The 24,956-nt window shown below is 46.1% G+C and overlaps 1 protein-coding gene across 1 annotated transcript in view; it reads left to right on the top strand.

Annotated features, from left to right (window-relative positions):
• The window catches only part of erfl3 (Ets2 repressor factor like 3), a 42,432-nt gene extending 20,538 nt beyond the window's left edge, over positions 1-21,894 (top strand). The window contains exons 2-5 of the mRNA XM_076108823.1: positions 7,756-7,990; positions 15,893-16,008; positions 16,306-17,456; positions 17,690-21,894. Coding sequence (XP_075964938.1) covers positions 7,756-7,990; positions 15,893-16,008; positions 16,306-17,456; positions 17,690-18,388 — 2,201 coding nt within the window. The 3' untranslated portion in view covers positions 18,389-21,894. The remainder of the gene's footprint in view (positions 1-7,755; positions 7,991-15,892; positions 16,009-16,305; positions 17,457-17,689) is intronic.
• Positions 21,895-24,956: the final 3,062 nt, after the last annotated feature.

Raw genomic sequence — 24,956 nt, forward strand, 5'->3', positions numbered from 1 at the left:
GTGTGTGTGTGTGTGAGCTCCCAGGTGAAGAACCGCCTGTTGTGTGTACATGTTGCTATATAGTGTGTTATCCTTTTTAGTCAGATACCACTTGGGTCCTCACAGCCTTAAAATCAAGCCGGCACCAACGTGCACCGCCGCTTTAAAAACCAGGCGACCACAAGGTGATCAAATATTGACAGATTTAGTTTAACCTAATAGTTGGGCCGTTAAACTTGATTTTTTCTTAACAGTCCCTGGTTGTTCTGCACATTTCCATCTATTTTACAAAACACATGGCAATTGTTTCCGAGCAAGCAATAACTTTATTGATTCAGGCAGGCAGATGCATATATTTCCATCACTGCTGCTGCATTGTTTCTGCACACTTTATTAATGAAACATTGACCGAGAGCTCATGTCACCCAATGTTCACTGAGTTGGTCTCATATCGCTGCAAGTTTATTTTCTTAATGTACTGAAACAAATGGCAGCGTGGAAAATTCAAAATAGATCTAAAAAATCTATAAAAAAAAGATTATCCCGATGGACGCTCGGCCTTTTCTTTTGGCTTTTTTTTTTTTGCTCCTCCCCCTACAATTTCCTGGAAAAGACGTCTGGTGTGTTCACTGGAGGACAACCTTTACAGAGAGAGGAAGAGAGACAAAGTTCTCTGTCCCACTTGTTCCCTCATCACCTCCTCCTCTTCCTCATTCAGCCCTTCTGTACTTTCCCTCTTCTCCCCATCCATGTTGTGTGTTCTCTCACACTGTTGAACAATAACCCGTGTGTGTGTGTGTGTGTGTGTGGTGCTATTTTTGGCTCCTCCAAGGCCACAAAGCACTCTCTTCCTTCTAGCTCTTCTCTTCTGCTGCTACATGTGTGAGGAAGAGCCTATAGAACATGTAGACTGTGGGTGACCTCTAAGAAGGGTTTAGGTAAGGGTCATGAATGCTCTTGGCTCCTATAAGAACAATTCCTCTCGGGGAATCTAGACAGTGAAACTGTGATCACAAGCTTGTGTAACTAACCAAACAACTTGCTTACTTGCCGATTTAAACATCCGATTCTTCTTGACTGGCAACGAATCCTGCAGCCACTTGCATGAAACAATATAGAATATGTTGCAAACAAATAAAAAATCCAGTTTTTGGTCGACTAGTTCACTGCACCAATTGATATTATGAAACCAAAGACTGAAACAATGAGTGGATTTCCAGAAAATTCGACCACATCTTTTTTCATTGTCGATTAATCGTATATGTAATTAAAAAAAAAAAATTCATAATAATAACAGCTTTCAGTCCGGAAAGTTTGCTTGTTTGCTTTGATAGAAAGTTTAATTTTGAATAAGACATCATCTTTAGTTCTCGGGCAATTGTGATGAACACATTTCACTATTTTCTGACATTTTGTAGACCAGACAATAAATAGGTTTATTGAGAAAATAATTAGCAGGTTAATCCATAATCCAATCAATATTAATCATTGTTAGTGGCAGCCCCATCTATGCCTCTGTTGTACAACAAGTATCAGACATTTAGCTGATTGTGTCCTTTGTTTATGATAATCTCAAAGTACAAAACGATACGATATTTGCTTCCAGGAGCTCATATTTGAAAAAGTAAGTAGTATTTTGAGTTAAAAATCCGTTCCAAATGATTCACTTTTCCCATCCTTGTGTTCCCTAACTTCTCTGTCCCTCTCCTGTGTCCTCCTGTCTTTCTCTGTGTGTGTCTCACTCTCTCGTCTTCCTCAAGTATTGGCCTAATGAATCTTTAATGGAGTTGGTGGGAAGAGTCCAGACACTTTGGGATTCAGGCGTACGGGCTCTGATTACCCCTCCTCCTCTTTTCTCTCCCTCCTTTCACTCTTACTTTCTCTGTCTCACCCTCCAAGTCTTTTTATTTTCCCTCCATCCCTCCCCTCCACCTCCCGGTCTTGTGTTTCTGTCTCCTCTGTTCCCCGAGCTCGGCGCTTCAGGCAGTTTCACTTATCCAGGCAGCTGTGACAAAGACGAGGCCGCGTGTGTACTTGCGTACGAATGCGCTACAGGCAAATGCAGACTCGGCCTCTCAATTTTTAGCGCTTTTTACAGACAGTGACCTCACCCCCTTCACCCACCCACACACACACACACACATCCACACTCACACACACGCACCGGTCGTTTCCCACATCCACGCTAAAGCCGAGTTGGGTTAAAGTAGCACGGTGCTAGCCAACTGCCGCTAATGGGTGTTCAGAGGCCCTGCATAAAAATCCCGAGTCTGCAACTCCACTGTTAGTTTGGCACGGGCTTGTCAGCTGAGTTGCTGCTGAGTGGGAATCTCTCCTCCTCATCTCTTTTCTCACTACTTTGTCTGACTGCCCGTCTGTCTCTGCCTCCTTCCCATCAGCTCTCGCCCTCCTTGGCACTTCAGGCCCAGTCAGCCTCCGAGTCAAATAGATCACCAAATTCCTTGTTGTATTCATCCAACAGTCCAAAAACACAAAGTTACTCAGTCTAAGGCACCCTGCAGGGCTTTCTGTATACAAACACTGTTTCTCCCCACAATGCATTGTGTGTATACTCTTCTCTCCTCGTAAAACATTTGCAAAGCTTGCATTGTTTACATCCATGTTTGCTCGCTAGCAGTCTTCTTCTTACTCTCCTTTCCATGTGTGTTGCTACATCTTTTGGTGCATCACAGCGACCAACTGTTGGAAATTGGCAGCAGGGACATGTATTGTGTTGCCCGTGTGTCATCAACTCCACTGGATACCATAAACCATCATATATATGTCAAAGAAAAGCAGCAAATCGTCAACTAAAATGTTTTAAGTTGAGTTTTTTGGAGAACAACTTGGGGTTCACTGTCGAGCTCGAGGTCACTTAGACATGCGGAGAGGAAGAGCAGGGGATCGAACAGCCAACCTTGTGGTTTAAAGGACAATCAAAAAATGTAAGTTAAAGTTATGGACGATGGAAACTGCAGTGACACATCGGATGAATTATGAGTTCCAAGTAATTGGACATGAACTCGTGTGTAACTGTGTCATAATGCAGCATCACACGGACAAATCTTCAACGGTATCTATTGAAGTTGGCCAAGAAGTTTCCTCTTCGCCCAGCCGTAACACAGCACCCGGTCTCTTCATCTTCCGAAGTCCTTCTCTCTCTCTTTTGCTTTCATCCCCCCCCCCCCCCCCCTCACTGCTCACGTGGTGTGTGAGAGAGTGGAGGTCATTGTTGGACTGGTGAGTGGCGCACATAGCTGGAATAGCAGCAGTGTTGGAAGTCTGCTAGGGGCCTGCCACCAAGATCACACAGAGGAAAGGAGGCATCCGCACTCCCAGAGAGGAGGAGGAGGAGGGGGGAGTGGGAGGCGGGAGGAGGAGGAGGTGGGGGGGATAAGCAATCTGATCTGGATGACAACAGACTACCAGACGAGCTATGATCTCATCGCTCCCTTAACCTCCCCCCTCCTCCTCCCTCCTTCCCTCCTCTCCATCCACCCCCTCTCTCCTCTCCCACTCTTGCTATTGTCTCTCTCTCTTCCCACTTTTGTTCCCCCCGATCTCCCTCCCCTGTCTCTTTTTCCTCCGACTTTCTTTTCTCTGATCTCCACTTGTCCTAGTGCTCACCCCATCTCATCTTGCCTTCTTCTCTTTCACTCTGAACCCCCCCTCCCTCCCCTTCATCCTCCTCCTTTTCGTCTCTTTTGCATCACTTTCTACCACCTGCCCCTCACTTGTCTCAACACACACACACACACACACACCTCTTGACGCACTTGCACTCTCTAGTGTCCCAGGCCAGAGATTAGGCGCACCCCTATCGTCAACCCTCCACACCAGTCTCTACATTATTGATGCCGTGTGTGTGTGTGTGTGTGTGTGTGTGTGTGTGTGTGTGTGTGTGTGTGTGTGTGTGTGTGTGTGTGTGTGTGTGTGTGTGTGTGTGTGTGTGTGTGTGTGTGTGTGTGTGTGTGTGTGTGTGTGTGTGTGTGTGTGTGTGTGTGTGTGTGTGTGTGTGTGTGTGTGTGTTGTGCATTTATGCTGTAATGGCTATCTGGTGTCTCCCCCGGGAGGCATGGAGGAGGGGGGGAGGGAGGAAAGGAGCCAAAGAGAGGGAGAGTGGAGGTCAGAGAGGTTAAGTGTGGTGGAGGGGGTTAGGACGTGCTCTGCAGGCTCTTCCCTGCTGCTCCTCTCTCTCTTCTTCATAACCTAACTTCATACCGATCTCACACACACATTCCAAAAATTCCCCGTAGAAATTCTTCTATTGGGTGAAGAAGACTGATGAAACAGATCAGAGTGTGTGTGATAGCTGATCCAGTGTGAGTCAGGACAGCTCAGCCTGGGTTGGACTCTAGAAGGACAAAGGCACCTGTTCTTGCTCTCAGCATTCCTCTAAACCTAATCCCCACTATCTCTCTCTCTCTCTCTCTCTCACACACACACACACTATATATATATGCAATGTGCTAGCTTTTATATACAGCGTCATTTCAGGTATAGAATGTCCTCTTGCCTCTATTCACACAAAGCCCTGGCTGCCAGTCCTCCAAGTATTTACATGGGATCCATTTCAAGGAGTGTGTGTGTGTGTGTGTGTGTGTGTGTGTGTGTGTGTGTGTGTGTGTGTGTGTGTGTGTGTGTGTGTGTGTGTGTGTGTGTGTGTGTGTGTGTGTGTGTGTGTGTGTGTGTGTGTGTGTGTGTGTGTGTGTGTGTGTGTGTGTGTGTGTGTGTGTGTGTGTGTGTGTGACCTGACCTCTGTGGTCAAAGTCAAAAAGATCACTACAGATGCGTCTTGACTGACACACACATGCTCACAAAATCACCGACTCACATTTGCACAAAGACATTTGCACAAAGCGGTGATGTTCTTTTCTTAATATTTATCTGTTTTGAGCTTCGCTTGGTCAACTCCTGCTTTACATGCAGACGTGTGTGTTATTGTTGGAGGCTCAGCCGAGCCAATATGTTTATGATTGCCCCCGGTGTGTTCCTGTGTGATTGTAGCTCACTCAGGGGTTTGATCGTGCAACAAGTGTTTGTTTGAAAGTGAGAGAGGAGGAGGAGGGTGGGAAGTGAAAAAGAAAATAAAACGACAGTGAGGGAGTGTTGTTTCATTTGCATGCTAACTGCTACCTACTTGTCTGGAAAGTCTGAGGAAAATAACAAACACAGACGGCACAGTTTATGCCGTTTTTACACCCATGGTCACTTCACACTTCACACATCGTGGTGTTTGTTATAAAGAACAATAATCTGTAGTTTGTTGACGGCCTCATCGGTCACATACGATCTGCAAAATATTCAGCACGGATAAAAAAAGAAAATCCCGTCTGGAATTTGGAGATGGAAAACGTGTAGGCACATTGTTTGACTGATATTTAAAAAATCTTTAATTGAGTCACAAAATGATTCCTGAGTAGGTGAGTGATTCATTGACCGTGCCTTGCAAATGCATCATTGTGATTGGAGGAAAACCACCAAGGAATAGCGGGGAGGAATTAGCCAGCATAGCTCTCCTCTCTGCCTACTTCTAACATAACAACTGGAAACGTGCCTGCTTCTGGTGGGTCTGGTACATAGAAATAAATCAAAGGAAAAAAAATTGTAAAGTTATTAACTCAAGTTTATGTTCGTACAGATTCTTAATAGTCTGGCAGATGTGCTTTCCGCGTTATTTAGTGTTATAGGCCGGTGCAGCAGAGATTATCAGGGCTATCTATCTCTGCCTCGGGCTGAGATCCTGCAAATCCATTGACAAGCCTGCACATCCATAATCTGTTGATTTGGGCCTGTTTGTTTTCCAATTTCCAGCCCAGCCTGTCTCTTTCCCTCTGTGGCCATTCACATGCGGTGCAGCTGCATGCATTGCAAACACTGGTTTCATGCTAGCCTTGTATGCTTTTCCATGTCCTCCCGAAGAAGGAAGTAATAATAATATAAACCGTGACAGTAGAACAAATAAAGCTGTACTTTTTCTAAAAATTTACAACTTTCAATTAATTTTCATAGTGACAGAGGGGGTTGTTTGTGTGGTTTAATTAGAGTGTGTTTCTAATAACGTATGATACTTGTCTTGTGTTTGATTACATCAGACTTGCAACATTTTTATTCCGGGCAGTCAGTGTAATGTGGAGCTTATTAATAATATTTGCACCAAACATTATAGAATAACATCAGCTGGCATTACATTTCCTGCAAAACAACACTTGATCAGGGTGGATGCTATTTCTCTTAACAGCTCCACCTCCTCACGTTGTGCATTTATCCGCGCCGTGAGGATGACTGTTGATGGTCTAAAACCCAGTCCAGGCTATATCGAGCTGAACATTATACTGTAATACTCTATTTTGCTGTGGTCGTGTCGAATTCTCTTGACCACCCGGGCAACAGAATGTTAGTGGGAGACTTGCATAAACATTTTCAAACACGAGCACTGGCACAGAAAGCTCTTTCTAACTTGTACATTTGGGCGCACACACACATGCTCATGCTAACAGGCGTACACCCACGCCCACAGTCTCGTTCTGTGTCTCTTACTCTGCGTTTCCTTCGAGCCGCGGGTGGAGAGACATGCAGGGACAGACAGGAGAGATGACTGGCCGTGTTGTTTTCCTCCGGTCGTAGGAAAGAGTGACTGCACGAGAGGAAAGAGGTGGAGGAGAGTTGGAAAGGTTTTTCGTGTGCCGAACTGTTCCATGAAGCCCACTTACACTACTTTCAGTATTGTAGTTTCAGTGTGTGTGTGTGTGTTTCCTGTGAAGAGCTACTGTGGTCATGACAGTAGAAGAATGCGGTTTAAACAAAACCCTTAGTTCACCTCTCCATTGAGCCGTCTACATTTCTATTCGCCGAGCATTTCTAGGTAGTTTTTAGCAGAGACCCCTCGTGCAGTGAAACACCTGAACAACATTAAACAAAAAAGGGCCAAACATCTGGAAAGGGGTGAGACAGCCTAGCTGACCAAATAATCCTTTTATGGTCACATAAATACACGTTAATGACAACAGCTGTGTTGTGTAATCGGCTATATTAACATTTAAAATGCATAAACGCAGAAAAAGCGAGACAGAAAGTTGCCTTCATCAGACAAATCAAAGCCTCTGAAGCTTCCTTCAGGCACACAAGGATGAAGTTTACATGCCTTTATTAGTTTAGAGCATATCAAAGTTAAAAAGTGCACGTGTTCCCCCACACTTGAAAGAGAAGTCTTCAACCTGCCTCGGGGTCGTAATTCAAATTTTTAGATGTCAATTTAATATGACGTGTGGCTAGTTGTTCACATTGACATATTTTTCTGCTTCTGTCGTCGGAAAATTGAACAAGTGTGAAATACTTATTTAATGGCAGCCCATAACTTTTACCTGTTAAGCAGCAGTCCGTCCCAAACTGCCTGCTGCAGTGATAAATCAATATTTTATAATTCAGACGTCATCTGTCTACATAAACATAAATCCAGGATAATGAATGTTGTGTTCTTCACTTTACTGGCACACGGCCCCCGACCCTCACTGGGCTGACTTATATCATCATTTTGGAAAAGTGCTGCCATTGTTTGTTGTTTTTTAACTCTTTCCTGCCCTTAGTCTTGTTTCCAATGGTTCAAACTGTTTAATAAGAGAGACATTGTACGAGAATCATCCACGAAATGTAGTGAAGACAGCTACTGACCTGAAACATCTACGACTGCAGTTATGTGTTGCACTCCGGTGACGCACACTAACCCCCCCCCCCCCACCCCCCCCCCCCCCCGCTCTCTTTATCTCTCTTTTATAGGGATCGCCTTCCCAGAATGGGCCTACAAGCCCGAGTCTAGCCCGGGGTCCAGGCAGATCCAGCTGTGGCACTTCATCCTGGAGCTGCTCAGGAAAGAGGAGTATCATGACGTCATCGCGTGGCAGGGGGACTACGGCGAGTTTGTGATCAAAGACCCCGATGAAGTGGCCCGGCTGTGGGGGGCCAGGAAGTGTAAACCCCAAATGAACTACGACAAGCTGAGCAGGGCCCTGAGGTATGATGACGGAGAAACCTGCTGAATATGTTTTGATTCTTTGTGTATCTGTGTGTGGAGGTTTGTATTCATTCATAGTTATTTGCTCCTGTTCCTGACCTTTGAGAAAATACTCTAATACATAATAACTTTTGTGGAAGAACTATTCATATTTCTGGCCGGTGAAGGGCCAGACGAAGAGCGACTCAAAGACCTTTATGAATCGGTCTCCCTCTGAAACCAGACCTGATGAGTTGGCTCGCAGTAATCTGTCGCCCAGTCACCCGAAACAGTTCACATGGAGCCACAATCTTGTGGGTGGTTTGGCCAAACCGGAGAGGTGTAAGGCTCTAGTGTGTTGGCTCGTGGACTGTGGGCAGAAGCAGGGGCCGTGGTGGACTGACTGACTGGCTACTAGCTCTCTGGATGTCTAATGTCATCTTTTTTGGAGGGCAATGAGCCTGAAATAGTACAGTCTCTGGTTTCAACTAATGGACACGGGATGAAATTGCTCCTTTTCCAGATAATTCAAGCAGGACAGCCGGTTCCTTCCCCAGGCTTTACCCAGCTGGGAAGAGGAACTGTTGACCTCCGCTAAGGATAATGTCGAGAGGTGGAAGGAAAACCTTAAAAGAACTTGTAAGCCTGGCTGTGAAGAAGGCACACTTGAATACCTTTTATTCCTAATAATTTGGGGGATTTATGCCTTTATTAGATGGTTAACAGTATAGAGATGAGAGGAAGTGAGGGGAGAGAGAGATGGGGAATGACGCCGGCTTTTGATTCCAGTTCTAGCAGTGACCTGCTGGAAGCCTTTCATTCAGACCCACAGACCCCGATAGCTTCCACTCTCCGGCTCTGTTTCACCCACACATGCATTAGTCATGCCTGCCAAGGCACTAATAGCACTTAACCAAGTCTATAATACGCGTGAATGTCATAAGAGTGACACGCTGTTGACCTGGACAAGTTTAGCTACTCTTATGCTCTTATGCTCCAAATAGAGTTACAACACTGACCCATTTGGCAGGTCACGCCATTACACCTTTAGGACGCCTGCTTAGCCAAGACAGTGATTGACATTGTTTTGGTTGTGACCCTAGCTTCAAGTTCAAGTATACATATCGCATGAAAATATTAGATTTGATCACCATCAGTCTAGTGTTGGTCTTTGATAGGATTCACCCTCATCAATGGACTTAATCATTTGTTTTGGATCTCTGTTCACCACTTTTTTGTGAATAGTAACATTGTGATACTTTGATTTCGAGGGTCGCTTGAATCTGCTTTGATAACCGGGTTTTCTAGGTGAGCGGTGAATCAAATTGGACTAATAAAGCAAATTACCTTCAGGACCGACACAATAGTTGAGGCGTCCATAAAATGGATATAATCTGAGCTACACAACAGATGCTTCTGATTATATTTGTGATTTTTGGCTTCACGAGGAGACAGTGGGGGTCACGATTTAGTTTGATTATAGAAAGAAGATACATCTAATCAATCTTGTGATCCATACTGTAACACAATGACCTCTCGGCACTTTAGAGTTCAGTATCACACATCCCTGGGGGACTCTCCTCAGCTTAGGCCAGTAGTGGTAAGAAGAGCATCTCACTCACTGTGTTGTGTGGACCCGGTGAGATTAAGATAATGTCAGTTACAGATGGGATCCTATGGGGACCGAGGGAATTAACATGGACTACTAATGTGTGCTAGACACACATACGCAATCAGACTTGGAGTCCGGATTTAGGATTCCTGAATAGATGAGGCTACTCGTGGTCAAGCTGTGTATTTATAGCATGTCCATCCTCTAGAGCTGCTACAGATTTGGAGCTTAGGCTGCAGGAAGTGCGTATATATATATATATATATATATAGCGGGTGTTAGTGCTCTCTGATTTTCTGACCTTAGAGGCTGATTATCAGACTTTTTTTCTCGTGTCCAACCTCAGCACTCTTGTGTCCTCATCCACCCTCCTACGGCCAGGTCGTCTCTCTCTCTCTCTTCCTGTAAACGGAGCAGAGTCACTTCAGGACAGTCACCAATACGTCCCACACATGCACTCACCTGCGTCCATGCTGATCACCTGATTTGACACCAGAGCTGTCGTCAGTCCTTCACCGCAAGAGCCACTGGAAATGAAGCCTTGCACATCAATAGTAACGTGCCGACAGGAATAATGGCAGTAAAGACTGGTGAAGTTATAAAGGAGGCACACAAACACACGTGTGAACGATAACGGTCCACATATGGAGCAAAACTGTTGGAGAGCAGGCCAGCTTGTGCCCTTCATCTGGAGAAAACCTGGAGTCTGCTAACAATGGAGACCACAGTCGGCATGTGGCAATTACCAAACACACACATGCTCCCTCACTTGAAAAGGCGCGACTGTTTTTGAAGTGTTCTTTTTTTTTTATCACTTAGCTTCGGTAATTATTATTTGTACCTCAATGATCTTATTCTTTCATGTCTGCCATGCACATGGTGGAAATTCCCTTAATCAGCGCTGGTGTGTGTGTGCGTGTGTGTGTGTGTGTGTGTGTGTGTGTGGAGGGGACACAGTCTCAGTCCATGCGTCATCTCGGTCTGCCGCTCCCACGGCCACTGTGAAATTCCCACTCCTGTTGAGAGGATTACACTCTCACTGCGTGCACGTTTATTTGCATGTGGACATGCTTGATGTTGAAAGAGGCTAGACTAATATTTCATAGTTTAATTCAGTGAATTCAGTTTGTTGTTCTTTCTTGTTATGCATAAAAACAGAAGCATGGAAGGTCTTATGCTGCTCTTTTTGTCTCACCTTTTGCTTGGATATTCGGGGCTATCTGACATGTTTGGTGCAAGCAATGAATGAAAGGAAGGTCACAGTCTTTCAACCATCGGCTGCATGTTTCGGACGAGGAAGTAAACCCGCCCACAAATAAAAAGCCTCCACCCCTCCTCCTGATTCCCTGCACCACCGTGTAGCTCTCATAAATGAGACCTGGTGCTGGTCCACACACGAGAGCAGCAGAGGTAGTTAAGCCTGTTGCCAATCAGTCGTTGCAGAGTGCTGGCTTAATGAGCGTAATCATGCTAAGGGGTCCCGGCTCCTCGAGACCTCCAGACCCCCCTGTCCTCGAGTCAACAGCCCGTATCGGCTCCAACACGGGGGTCAGAGGTCAGGGGGACTGCCGCACACAGCTGGCAAAGATTAACAACACAGCACATGTGCACATTCAAATGCACCATTGTACACAGACTTCTTGCCAATGCATGTTTGTAGTGTTCGCCACTACAGCTGGAAAATTGCCACCACAGAAAAAACACCTAACTAGAATGATGGTTCCACAAGTTCCCTGGTTATGGTGATGCTGTGAATTTAGAATATTTAACCATTTATTGAGTGCTAAAACGTCATGGGAACATGCATATAACACCCTAAGTGTATTGATGGTAATATGGCAGAGTATGATGGTGTAAAGCCCAAATTGGCTCTGCTGTGCATTTAGAAGTAACCCCAATGCCCGCACAACACAAACACAGATTTAGATGAACACACACACACGCACAAAATCTTGCAGAGAATACTGCTGCGTATGCACACAGTGTTACTCACCTATCGGGCCGGTTTATAGGTCAGAAGGCCTCGCTCTACATCAGCGCGCTGTGTGGAAACACCCAGGGCCGGAGAGAAAGTGCCGAGGGAGCAGCCAGGGACAGTACCACTGTATGACTTTGTGTTCACCGTATGCTAGCGTCCACTGTCTTTCCATTGTCTCTTTCTGCAGCATGTATGTGTTCAACTTGAGCATTGTGTGTATGGCATTGTCCCTCACTGAATGAGCCCTTTATTTTATATGGGGGCGGAATACACACACACACACACACACCAGAGTGTGCTCGGGTACATATTCGCGCCACCCACAGAGCATGTGACCATCGTAATTGGACCCTGACCTGACCCCCCTCTTCACAGACAAACATACTGTATATATTTATATCTATGCCAGGACAAACAAATTTCCTTTTTTAAGCAGGAAACACTCATCAAACCTGGTTTCCTCACAAAGCACGCTCATGTGTGCAGCTTTTACACACGCACACACACCTGTGGCAGCTGGTGTGTGTGTGTGTGTGTCATGTATGTGTGTGTCGAGAAGGATCTGGCTGGGATGTTTGTGTAACAGCCAACGCTGACGAAAGAGGCAGAAAATAAACACGGGGCTCATGGGGAGTATTGTAATCCCAACTTCCTGTCACCGTCAGCGCCTATTTACAACCCAACAATGGGCAAGGCACAGCCTGTCCACACACACACACACGCACACACACGCACGCACACACACACACACGCACGCGCACACAAGCGGTTCAATTAATTTTTAGTGTCGACGTGTGTGTGTGTGTGTGTAGAGTGATACTGATATAGATTGTTGAGCTTCTACAGATATCATATCATAGGGTAATACAGGAAGTTGGCCATTGCGTACAGTCCTGAACTGAATGTACAGATAGAACACATTTAGTCACACAACTTTATTTATAACAAACATTAGTGGTCAAACACTTGTATATTTTGCAAAAAAAACCTCCAGCAACTTATCGAAATAAAGTTGTAATAAACAGTTAATAATAAACTCCTTTTAAATAATAACTTTTCCGATTTTGTACCACACTGTGGTTGATTATGTTAAAGGTCACACAGTGTGGCTTCTTTGTTAAATGAGCAAAATGAAGGGTTTAGGGAAAGTTGTTGTACTATTCAAAGTAAAAAATAAACAAACACTGGTATTGTATTGTCATCAGTATGAAAAAGAATATCAAATAACACATTGGTAAATGATAATACTGAGTTTAAAGGGCTTCAAACCGGGTTGAAGTGCTGTTTTTATGTCTATGCTCATTCATTACCATTGCGTCCCTGCACTCCTGTGTGTGTGTGTCTTCTTTGATCATAATGTTTTAGACCATAGCAGGTCTGTGTAATCGCAGCTTTAATCCTTGGCCTAAAATCACACACGGTAACAACATGCGCTGATAGAAATCCTCCCCTCTGCTCCCCTGAAGGATTTGCATAAACCCTTACTCGCTCCGATTGGTCAATGTACTGGATGGTATGTTCTGTGGGCATGTGTGGGAAACACATGCACCCATGTGTGTGAGCAGGTCCGAATAAGATGGCAGTTATAGAGTCAGGATATGGGAGAGGTGTGTGTGTGTGTGCGTACGTGCGTGTGTGTGTGTGTAAGGCGTGTGTGGTGGGCAGCTAAACACAGGCACTCAAAGAATCTCTTTCTTCTCTTTTGAAGTGAGTTCAAATGCTCTTCAAAGTCAGCGTGTGCGATGGTGCAGGAGGTGGGGGCCTAAAGAAAGAAGGGGCGACCATGTGCTCTAAACGCAGCATCAGTTGCCGCGGCTAGGGTTACGCAAAAGTTGTTGTCTGTTTCTCGCTATGCATCTCGGCGTTCTTTGTAGTGTGTGTGTGTGTGTGTGTGTGTGTGTGTGTGTGTGTGTGTGTGTGTGTGTGTGTGTGTGTGTGTGTGTGTGTGTGTGTGTGTGTGTGTGTGTGTGTGTGTGTGTGTGTGTGTGTGTGTGTGTGTGTGTGTGTGTGTGTGTGTGTGTGTGTGTGTGTGCGCAGCCGAGCGCGCACAAGATTTTTGTTGGCTACGCTCCCTACTATCCAACCGCCATGAGCCAATGTTAGACAGATGTGTCAGCACAGTGATATTATTGGCCTTTGGGATGCGTCCATATTAATGCCAATTATACACTAAGGTACGCCGATCTAAAAATGAATGCAGTGTAGTGTAACGGCTCACAATAACTCTTACCGTCGTTAAGGACAGTTTTAGAGAGGAGTTGATTCAACATTTAGTTTTACCTAATAAACTTGAGCTATTTTATAAGGTGTTTCACAGTGTGATGTTTGTTAATAAAGGTGAAGTACATCATGAAATTTTGCTCCAATGGTGCACAAAATAAATTATTTTTAGATACTTTGGATTTGTTCCCTTGTAATCCGTATTATATTCGACCCGTGTGTGGGCCCTAGCACAGCTTGTTGACTTTTCTGTCATCGGCTAATTCGATCACAGTCTCGTCGTGGTTTTAATTCTGCTCGACTTCCTGCCTGTCTCGGCCCGTCTCCTCGCTCCCTACTCCTCCTCTCCCTACTCCTCCTCTCCCCTCCTCCGTGGCCCTTGTGAGTGTCTCCCCTAGAGCAGAAATTACATGCTGCTTTGTGCCTGGCGTAAACAATGTTTTAAACAGTGCAGGCCTGTCCTGTCTCCCTCCCTCCCTCCCTCTCTCTCTCTCTCACCCTCTCCCGTCGCCTCAGGGGACGAGTGCCGAGTGCAAGGGAGAGAGAGAGAGAGGTATCAGTGGGATAAAGGGGGGAGGAGGAGGGTTGAAGAGAACAAGTGAAAAAGAGCAACAGTCTGTTCCCAGAGCCAAATCGGCCCAACCAGTCTGTGTAATAAGCATAATAAGAGGGGGTGAAGGGTGACACCTCCCCAACACCAAACAGACAGACACGCACACACACACACTCCCGTCTGGATAACTACCATTCAGCATAATGATAGTCAATGGGCTCGCATTAACTCGGCATTACCTGCATACCCTGGAGCCCCGATCTTTGTCAGCACACTTCACTTAACTTGTGCCAGCAGACACATGCTGGAGGAAGGGAAGCAGAGCCTGCTGCTGTAAAAGCAGGTCGCTATGCAGACATGATGAGCAATCGTGCAGTCTGGTTGAATCTTATGATCAATAGCCAGGGAAAAAAAGATAGGTGGTAGTGTTTGGTTAGCCTGCCACACAAGCTTGTTATCTCGCGGACAAACACGCCGTCTTTTTTTGTTCCTTTCTCGCTCTTTGTCGCTTTCTCTTTTCCTTCGCTTTGTCTCCTTCAGTGTGTGAGGGTTGGCAGAGAGGGATGTAGAGGTTACATAAAGTGGATGTGGATCTGGGGAAGAAAGCAGAGAGACGTTACATAAAGAGCTGAAGCTGGACAAAGGTTAATACAAATGGAGCCTTGTACTGTCGGCAGGAGCCATGAAAGAGAGAATGGCCATTACATAAGAAGATAAAGATGGGGAGAATTATTGGTGGCTTTGCTGTTACATAAAGAGATGGCTCCGTCTAGCAAAGTGAACGACAGACACTGTTGTTTGTATGGGATACTTGTCTAGCAAACATCGGAACATGTAACACTGTGAAAGACGCTTTTCCTGTTTCTTCCTGGCTTTCTTTTAGACCACTACATACAAAATCCACACAAAGTAACATGAGTCACACACACACACACACACACACACACACACACACACGTGTCGAACATGAATGCAATTGCTGACACACCCTTGTGGCCTTAGAACCCATTTACGTTCCACATTTGGCATTAAGCATTGACCTCTGGTCTGTTAAGTGTTTGTTTATGCTGACACAGCATCACTGCTGCTCCACAGCTCACTTCATCCTCCGCCTCACATCTATCTGTTTTCCATCTTTTTACCCCCCCCCCCCCCCCCCCCCCCCCTCGTCCCTTCTCTTTACTGGGTCTGCTTTGTGCAAATGTCATACAACACTCTTTAATATCTATCATTAGAAGTGTGTGTGTGTGTGTGTGTGTGTGTGGGGGGGCGACATGAAAGACTCATGCTTATTAAAGTGTGTGCTTGAGTGTGAAGGCGCATCTGTCATAGTCTCATGACTTCAGGAACATAATTATTTTTTAAATGAGGTGTGCTTCTTAAATTGAATGTTTCAGTGTTGTTAATAGGCCAGTATTTTATACTCCTTGGTGGCAAAAGATAATACGCAGTTATTTAACCCTGTGTCTTTTATATTTGTCTTTGCATGCATTAGGCGCGTGTGTGTCTTTTCTTCATGTATGTTTTATTTATCATGTCTGTTTTTATTCTCTTTTTCAGATACTACTACAACAAGAGGATCCTCCATAAGACCAAAGGCAAGAGGTTCACCTATAAGTTTAACTTCAACAAACTGGTTTTGGTCAACTACCCCTTCATCGACATGGGCTCCACCGGTAAGCCGTGTGTGTGTGTGTGTGTGTGTGTGTGTGTGTGTGTGTGTGTGTGTGTGTGTGTGTGTGTGTGTGTGTGTGTGTGTGTGTGTGTGTGTGTGTGTGTGTGTGTGTGTGTGTGTGTGTGTGTGTGTGTGTGTGTGTGTGTGTGTGTGTGTGTGTGTGTGTGTGTGTGTGTGCAGGCCCGATCCCACAATTAGATAGCATGATTACATAGGATTACACTGCAGAACATAATATGTTATTTCTCAGTATTCTTCCCCTCTTTTCTTTTTTTTTTTTTTTTTTTGCCGTCTCCAGGAAGCAGTGTTCCTCAGAGCGCCCCTCCTGTCCCCACCGGTGCCGGGACTCACTTTCGCTTCCCTCCCTCGACACCCTCCGAAGTCCTCTCCCCCAACGAGGATCTGCGCAGCCCCGGCGGCATGTTCAGCTCGGTGGCCCGACGAATGGCCCGCGGCTCCGTCAGCGACTGCAGCGACGGCACCTCGGTCAATTCTGAGATCGAGGAGGGCAACGCTGGAGTGGGGGAGGAGAGGGGAGAGAGGGGTGTGGGTGGTGGTGGAGGAGGAGGAGGAGGACCTGGCGGTGGAGGAGTAAGTTACCGGAGTATCATCCATCCCCGTCTGTCTCATGAAGCCCTGTTCCGCATGTACGGAGGACCAGGAAACCATGCTGGGCACCACGGCTCCCGCCACACACACCGGATCCACCCAGACTCCCTGTCGCCCTTCCCTGTGTCTCCTCTGCCGGGCCCGGGAGGAGCCGGCCTCCTAGCCCCTCCTCTGTCCCCGGCGCTTTCCATGACCCCGACATCTCACCTGCCCTACACCCCTTCACCCACCCTGTCGCCCATGTTAGGCTCCCACTTCTCCTTCAACCCGGAGGACATGAAGCGCTACCTGCAGGCCCACACCCAGTCGGTATACAACTACGGCCTCAGCCCCAGAGCTTTCCTCCATTACCCCAACATCGTCATCCCTCAGCCCCACCGGCCCGCCGCAGACAAGTCCGGTCTGACCGGAGAGAGAGGAGCGGCCGAGAGAGCGGAAAGGGCCGCGACGGCAGCGGGGGGAGAGAGGGGAGGAGAGCGGCACCATCACCCGTCTCTGGCTCACTCTGCCCACCACCACCCGCATCCACCTCATTCTGCCCACCCTCACATCCATTCCCACCCCATGCATCACCCGCTCCACCTGAGCGAGGAGCCGCCACACATGTCTCCCTTCAAGTTCAAGCTGCAGCCGCCACCGCTCGGCAGGAAGCACAGGGAGAGTCAAAGCCACAGCAAACCCAGGCAGAGCTCCCTGTCCTCAGGCTCCATGACGTCTACCTCCGGCCTGGGCTCCTCGCTGTCGTTCGGCAGCGACCTGAGCTCTGCCAGCGGTTCAGGCCTCGTCTCTGCCTCCTCCTCAACCCAGTCCCTAAACAGTGCAGGACTTCCCAAAATAAAGGTGAGACACACAGACCCAAATATCCCCCATTGTGATTGACTTTACAATCTCAGAGTTAAACAGGGAAAATGTGTGTCCTTAGAAAGGACACAGGTATACAGTATGTAATCTACAATATGAGCAACACTCCATTGCCAGACATTGTCTTAAAATAAACTTGTTTTTATTAAAACTACATTTTAAATGTATTTCAATATATATGTTAACTATATGTTAACTCTTTTTCTGTCCAGGTGGAGCCCATCTCTGACATTGAGTCAGAAGAGGAGGTGGAGGTGACCGACATTAGTGACGAGGACCCTGACGAGAGAGATGAGGAGTTTCAACTCTTCTCCCCTCGCCACTCCAGAGCCCCTGACCACCACCACCACCACCTCCTCCACCACCACCACCACCACCACCACCTTGCTAACGGCACAGCCGCGCCCCAACATCAACCCCATCCCGATGAGGACCTGGACGAGGACGTCTTCAAGGCCCCTGCTCCGCCTCCCCCTGGCCTGATGCCCTTCTTCACCTCGCAGCACACACACTCGAATGCACACCGTGTGCTGCCCACCCTCAAGAGTGAACCCGTCGAACCAGGGGAGGGTAACACCCCCCCGCCTCAGACGGTGGAACCTCCCCAGACCAAGTGCATCCCCCTCAAGCTGCGCTTCAAGAGGCGCTGGAGCGAAGATCAGCGCATGGAGGCCTCACAGGAGGAGTCGGACGACAAGAAAGTCCGACCGGAGGAGGAGAGGGAAAGAGAGAGGCAGAGCAATGGCCGGATGGAGACGGAGGAGGACGGGACAGGCAGCGGAGAAGGGGACAGTCCTCCCCCGTTGGCCTACGAGGGCTCTTTAGCCACACCGCTGACCTCACAGCGGAGGGTGAGCGCTGAGCTGCATCGTGCCACAGCACAGCTGTCTCTGGAGAACAAAGACTGCTGATGAGAGACAACAGTCCAAACACTACTGCTCCGGGAGCACTGGAGGTGGCACAGGAGTATGTCAATGGTTCCTCTGTAATCTCCCTCTCCCAAAACTAGATTCCTGAAACCCCCAGTGAACTGAGAGCACAGTCCAACATACACGCGTAGAAAACCGACACCTCAAAAGACAGCCTGACTCTCCCACGCCGATCATCCGTCTGGATCAGGGCTCTTCTGGGACACATCCTTTTGGGGAGATGGGACTCACTGAGACTCAGCCGTCCCAGGCAAAGTGACTGAAATCAGAGGGAGGCTTCCTCGCGAAACTTTTGCTCCAAGTTCTCCTCCCGCCTGGCCAGACGCCCTGCCCCAGTAGCACAGCTCCTGCCTTCAGGCCCCATCAATAGTATCAGCAGCCAGTCAGCACTTTCCTCAGGGGACACACACACACACACACACTCTCTCTCTTAAAGCCCAGCAACACACCTAGGATGAGGATGTGCATCTTCTCCCCGATGCGACTTCTCCCTAAAAAAGGCCGGGACTTTGATAAGTGCCTGTATCTAAGAAAAGAAAAGCCCTGGAGTGACATGGAGGAGAGAAAAGAAGGGAGAGGACTGCTGCAAGCAATCACTCTTTAACTCATGAAATCCTTGTAAAGTTTGGCGGATACGGAAAAGGAAAGTGTGTCTCTGAGACTGAACAGTGGGGCTGTTGGGTGTTGTCTGACCGACTCTTAAACCTGGCCCACTCCACTCAGGGAAGCCTATTGCTGTATGTTTATTGGATTCAAGCACACACACACAAGCAAAAAAACAAGACAGCCAACATTGAAGGGGACTAAAAGCGGAAACATTGCTCACGGACACTTAACAATGTTCGCCGCGGCGCAAGAAAACGACACACATTCGTACTCACACATCCACAGACTTCTCTCAGAACTTTTGACTTTTGTGTAACCGTCCTTCTGTCTCTCTCCTGTTCCTGCTTCTCTTTCTCTTGCGGATCACCTGTGGAAAGATCACGACTCCGCTCACAGAAATAATCTCAAACCCCGGGGAGGTGTGAGGAGAGGAAAAGAGAAGAATGAACAAGTAGAGAAAGGACTGCTGGAGGGGACCAGGAGGGGGAGGAAGGGAGTAAAGGGGGTTCCAGTAACTGTTAACTAGCCTCCTCACCTCCACTAACATGGCTTGTACACTGAACATAGTTTGAGTCCCAGCAGCACAGAATCCTAGTTCACCAGCTAAAGCTCCTCTAACAATCATCGATAGTGTTTAACTAAACCAGCAAAACACACACACACACACACACACACACATGCACAGCACTGCCTTTAGCTCTTAAACACGCTTCCTGTCTCTCTGTCTGGACCTCCAGCTCTGCAGTGGCGTCATCCTCGGGTCCTGAGAGTGTGTGAGACTGCCAGGCCTGTTAACTGCATGAGTGTGAGAGCCTGAGAGAGCAGGGAACATCTTAGACCTCACACACACGCACACACACACACACACACACACACACAGCGCCTCTCTATGCCTTGTTTTTATAGCATGTACAAAATTGCAAACTGAGCTCTGATAACACACATACAGACTATATATCTTTATATATTCTAAATGAAATTATTAAGAAGGTGAGATTTTAAAAAGGCCGATAGCATTTTAATGATATGATTGATTCAGGGTTGTTTGTAAGTGGATTATTTTTGAGTGGTAAGACGTGTCCTGCCACTCACTAGGTAACATGGTAGGGGGGGGGGGGCGGGGTTTTTCTTGTGCATTTGTTGCATAGACAAACAAGCCAGAGAAAACCAGCACGGGCCAGTTTACCAGAACCAGACTAGCAAGAAGAAGAGAAAAACAACTGGAGGACTGGAGCAGACTGCTAATGATTCAGATGTGTGGTTCACGCTGCCGTTGACTTCGTTTGCAGCAGCTTGGCCTTTCAGCACGCAGCACTCTGCTCCTTCCCGTCTGTACTGTCTCGCTCAGCTCAGTCGGGTTCTCCTCGACCCGAGCTGTCCTGGCCCCAGGCCCTCTCTGTGTGTGTGTGTGTGTGTGCGAGTGTGAGGGTGCGCCCATGGGATAAAAAGTAGTAATCCTGTCTTTTCTCTTCGGCCAGTTAGCATAATGCTCCAAAGTTCACATCAGCTCTGGATTGAGGGGGTTAAGGGGTTAATCATTACTGTAAGATAGCCTGGGACATGTGAGGCCCAGTCCTGAGAGGCCCTCTCCTCAAACTATGCACCTTCACACGTACACAAATGATTATACTTGTGATTATGTTTGAACATCTCTGCAGCCAGGCGTCTGATTGGTTAACTGAGCCAGTGGCCTGACCAGTGACGAGACGGATCTATAGCAGCGACCTGTGAGATAGATGGCCTCCAGGCGGTCTGTGTAGCCGAGCTGATTGAATTTCCTCATCAGACCCCTGTGGTCTGGACTGGAGCATGTCACAACACACACACACACACACACACACACACACACCCACCAAGTCCTGTGTCTGTATTTGACAGCTGCCTTATTACTACTTTTTCATATCTCAGCAACAGGTGAGGCATCAGCCGTACCTGCTCTGCACTCCATCTCTCTATTTTCTGTTTCATTTCGCTCCGTTTCAGGCGTCGTCTGACTTTCTGTAAACCGCGGCGCAGCCGACTCCGTCGTGATATTGCAGGAAAAAAAAAAAAAAGGTTGATTGTAACGCTGGTTCTCTCACATCCTGTTTCAGGCCTCAACAGTCAAAGAACAGTAGACAAACAGCACAAAGACGACATTTCTCTTATCAAAAGAATAAAGGTTTCTCAGTTTATTTTTCTGATGACAATATTGCTATTGATTATTGTTGTTGTTGTTGTTGTTCTCATTGGGTTATTTACCTCTCCACCTGGCATTATTATTATTCCATGGCCCTGTTAGCTGTTGCTTTTTATGTTGTGTTACATCACTTTGGATGATGTTGAATCCCCCCAGACCTCCATTCCCTCCTTTAAACCCCCTAAACCTTTTCCTGTCTTTAGTTTTTACAAATGTAATATAACTCAAATGTGTAATGTTAATTTTGATGCTGACAGAGAAGTAACACCGGGGACTAGGAGGAGAAGGCAGCGGCGGAGGATTTTATTTAGTGGCAGAGGGAGGAGTGATTTTATCTCTTTTTGTCATGTATTGTGATTTTTTTATTTTATAATGTTACCTTTTTCTCTCTTTGCTTCTGTATATTGTTTTTCATTTTGTTGGGGGGGAGGGGAGGGGTTTTATCATTTTAAAAGGAGAAACAAAGATGTGTACTGTTTGACTGTGTAAAGGTCTTCTCCCTCTTTCACTCCCTTCTTTGGCCTCGTCTCCCCCGAGCCGTTACATAACACTCAGATGGAGAGATGAGAGTTAATACCATGATGTAACATTGGATTTCTCCACTTCTTTCGTGTTTCGTTTTTTTTTTTTGTTTTTTTTCAGACTTGTAATTAAGCTGTAATCAGGGTTAATTAAAACCGGTTGGAACCCAATATGAATATCACTGTGTTTGTTTGTGTGTGCTCTTCTTTCATATTAATAAGGACACATAAGCCCGAGCAGACAGAGGAGTTTTATTTGTAAACAAAGAGATTGACCTGCTGACTTTTTGTCTCATCAACAACAAGCCGACAGTCATACCAGGTCTTTTTGTGTTTATATACTTCAAAATTAACATTAATTAAAAGGAAATATCTTAAAGTGAAAGTTATTTAGTGAGCTTTGGTGGTGTTTGTAGGTAGATTTTGTTAACATGTGATGGAGCTATTGTTTCCCCGTTTATGCTAAGCTAAGCTAACTGGCTGTGAATGTGTCAAATTCTCTATTTTTAAATGCAGGTCTATACTGTACTCTCCTAAATGGATTTATTTTTTGCACATATATTTTTTTTTTATTGAAAGATACGTTATTTGCCCCTCAAGCGAAAACTTAAAGAAACTAACATGAAAACACATATACAGTATATATATATATATATATATATATATATATATAAAAAACACTCAAATATAAATCAAAGAATACAATAAAAGATATTCCATTCCATTTATATTGTATAAACATATTTATATGAAACAGTTCCCTACTTAAAAGTAAAACTTTATGACTTCTTATTGGAACAACAGCGTGTCTTTCATCTCGCCCTTCGTGATCCCTGATGGTTGCGTGGATGAAATGAACACACACACACACACACACACACGGCCTCCGAGAGGGCTCTGAGGTTTTGCGTTTAGCTGATAAAGAAAAGCACTTTGTCTGCAGTGCTGCTGCCCACTCACCCACATAACGCTCACATAAGGCTCACCCATTTACCTTTTAACGTGACGTCATAGCTCCCTCGTCTTAAGCGCACTTACAGGCACATGTATGTGAGAGGAGGAGGAGGAGCTGCTGGCCTTGAATTGCATGTCTAGATGTTTAAAGTGTGGGGTTAAAGAAGAAAAATGCAATCCAAAACAAGAAACATCGCAAAAATCTTCATATTAATTTGTTCTAAAGTACATTTTTCAATAAAATCTTAAAACAATTAGTTTTTTGGCCAACCATTAACTTTCATAGATAAAACAATGTCTAAAGTAGATATGAAGATTAATGCTGAAACATATTTCGACCAGTAACTTTATCAACATGTATATGGGCATTAGTATTATATTAAGACACACTTGACTCAATCTAAAACCACCCTTTAAAGCACTGTTTCCCAAAGTAAGAAAAATATTGTTGTTTACGACTTCTCTCTAATCTTTATTTATTTTCTGTGATATAGTTTTACATTTTAGCTCTTCGGGCCTTTAACAATTATTCATGTGAAACAATCCGATGGTTTAGAGGAGAAAACAAACCCCGCAGTTCAACTTGTCACACGACACACTCAACCTGTAAGTGGGCACAAGTGGACGCTGCTTCATTTTTAAAGGTCACCGGTGAAAAATGTCGGCAACTATAACTAAAGATTCACTGACACAGAAGCTTCTGTGCTCCTAATATGTCAGTGTGTGAGGCATGACTCGCGTAACCTGGTTTTACCTCCTTCTTTGACCTGGGTGAGGGTCACTGTGTGTGTGTGTGTGTGTGTGTGTGTGTGTGTGTGTGTGTGTGTGTGTGTGTGTGTGTGTGTGTGTGTGTGTGTGTAGAGATTCCTGGCCCCCATCTGTTGACAAGTCAGTCATCCAGCTGCTCCATTCACATCAGTGGAGAGAGAGAGAGAGAGAGAGAGACCACAGGAACCACCGTGCTCTCTCACCTGTGCCACATCCCTCTCCCCATCGATTCCTCTGAGCGCCTGCTTTCGCGGAAACCAGCGCAGAGGCTCTGTGCTCCGTGCTCCACATACAACCGCAGCCTGTATGCGTTGTGCACACGCTGCACAGCAAGAGGCCTTTGTGAATGCACACACACACACACACACACACACACACACTCAATACATTCATACACACGCGGGGCTGTTGCATCCTCTGCGAGAGTTACGGTGCAGTGACATACGGGAGGGCACGCTAGTATAAGTTCACCACATCCTCCACCATACAGAGAAAAGCTGCACCGCACAGGAGCGATGATGCACTTTTCACAGCGAGCACAGACGAGTGTGTGTGTGTGTGTGTGTGTGTGTGTGTGTGTGTGTGCGCACATTGATGTGGTTTGTTTGACGAGCTGGTACTTGTATTTCCTTTTTCTCCTTCCTTCCCGCCAATCTTTGTGTTTGACAAATAAATATGATTATCTAAAATATGTGTTTCCCTGACATAGGTGACTGAAACAGTGCCTGATCTGATGGCTAAAGGGCAAATACGACTTCATGAAATCGGCCTTGCTTTGCACTTTGTACGCCATCAAAGAAAAAATGGTTCACCTTTAGTCCTGTGTTTAGTCATTTCACATTGACTGTCTCCCCCTGTTGTTGGAACACAGCACTGCACACTGCACAGCTCGAAGATGATTTTGCAAACCGAGTGATGTTTCTTGGTGCATCTTTTTTTCTCAGATGACAACATACAGTAGTAATTAAAAGCTTATTTTGTCGGATTATTTGGCTCTTTGCTGCTTTAAGTTTACTTATCGCTTAATGAACAATAAGTCAGTGAGTAGTGCAACAACTTCATCCAACTGAAGCATAATCATACAGTGAATAAATGATCCATCTGAAACATCGAGCGTATCCTTTTTATTCACCAGTGGTTCCCAAAGTGAAGTGTGGTGCCTAAGGATGGGCTAAGAATGAAATACAAAAATACTAAAGCGGTGTCCTGGTTTGGAAAAGCTTACTAACCACTCCTTATGCATCTCGTCTCTAATGCAGACAGGAATCTGTGTGTCCAAGGACGCCTGTCCATGAGGGGCCCGCCTTCAGCTCCGGGACATGACGAGGACCCTGAAGAACAGCTGAGTGGTGTAAAGTTACTGTGAACAAGAATGCAGTGAGTACAAGGGCCCACTGTTCTCCGTACTGCAGCTTGTGTGGATGCCGGCCTCCTGTGCCACCTCTCTAACGATGCTATGATGTCCTCTCTTGGCTCATTCTTGCCATTTAGATGTGACACGGAGCCAATATCATCACTTCTC

The sequence above is a fragment of the Anarhichas minor genome, unplaced genomic scaffold (assembly GCF_050575085.1).
Source record: "Anarhichas minor isolate MPS153535 unplaced genomic scaffold, ASM5057508v1 ptg000041l, whole genome shotgun sequence".
Taxonomy (NCBI): domain Eukaryota; kingdom Metazoa; phylum Chordata; class Actinopteri; order Perciformes; family Anarhichadidae; genus Anarhichas; species Anarhichas minor.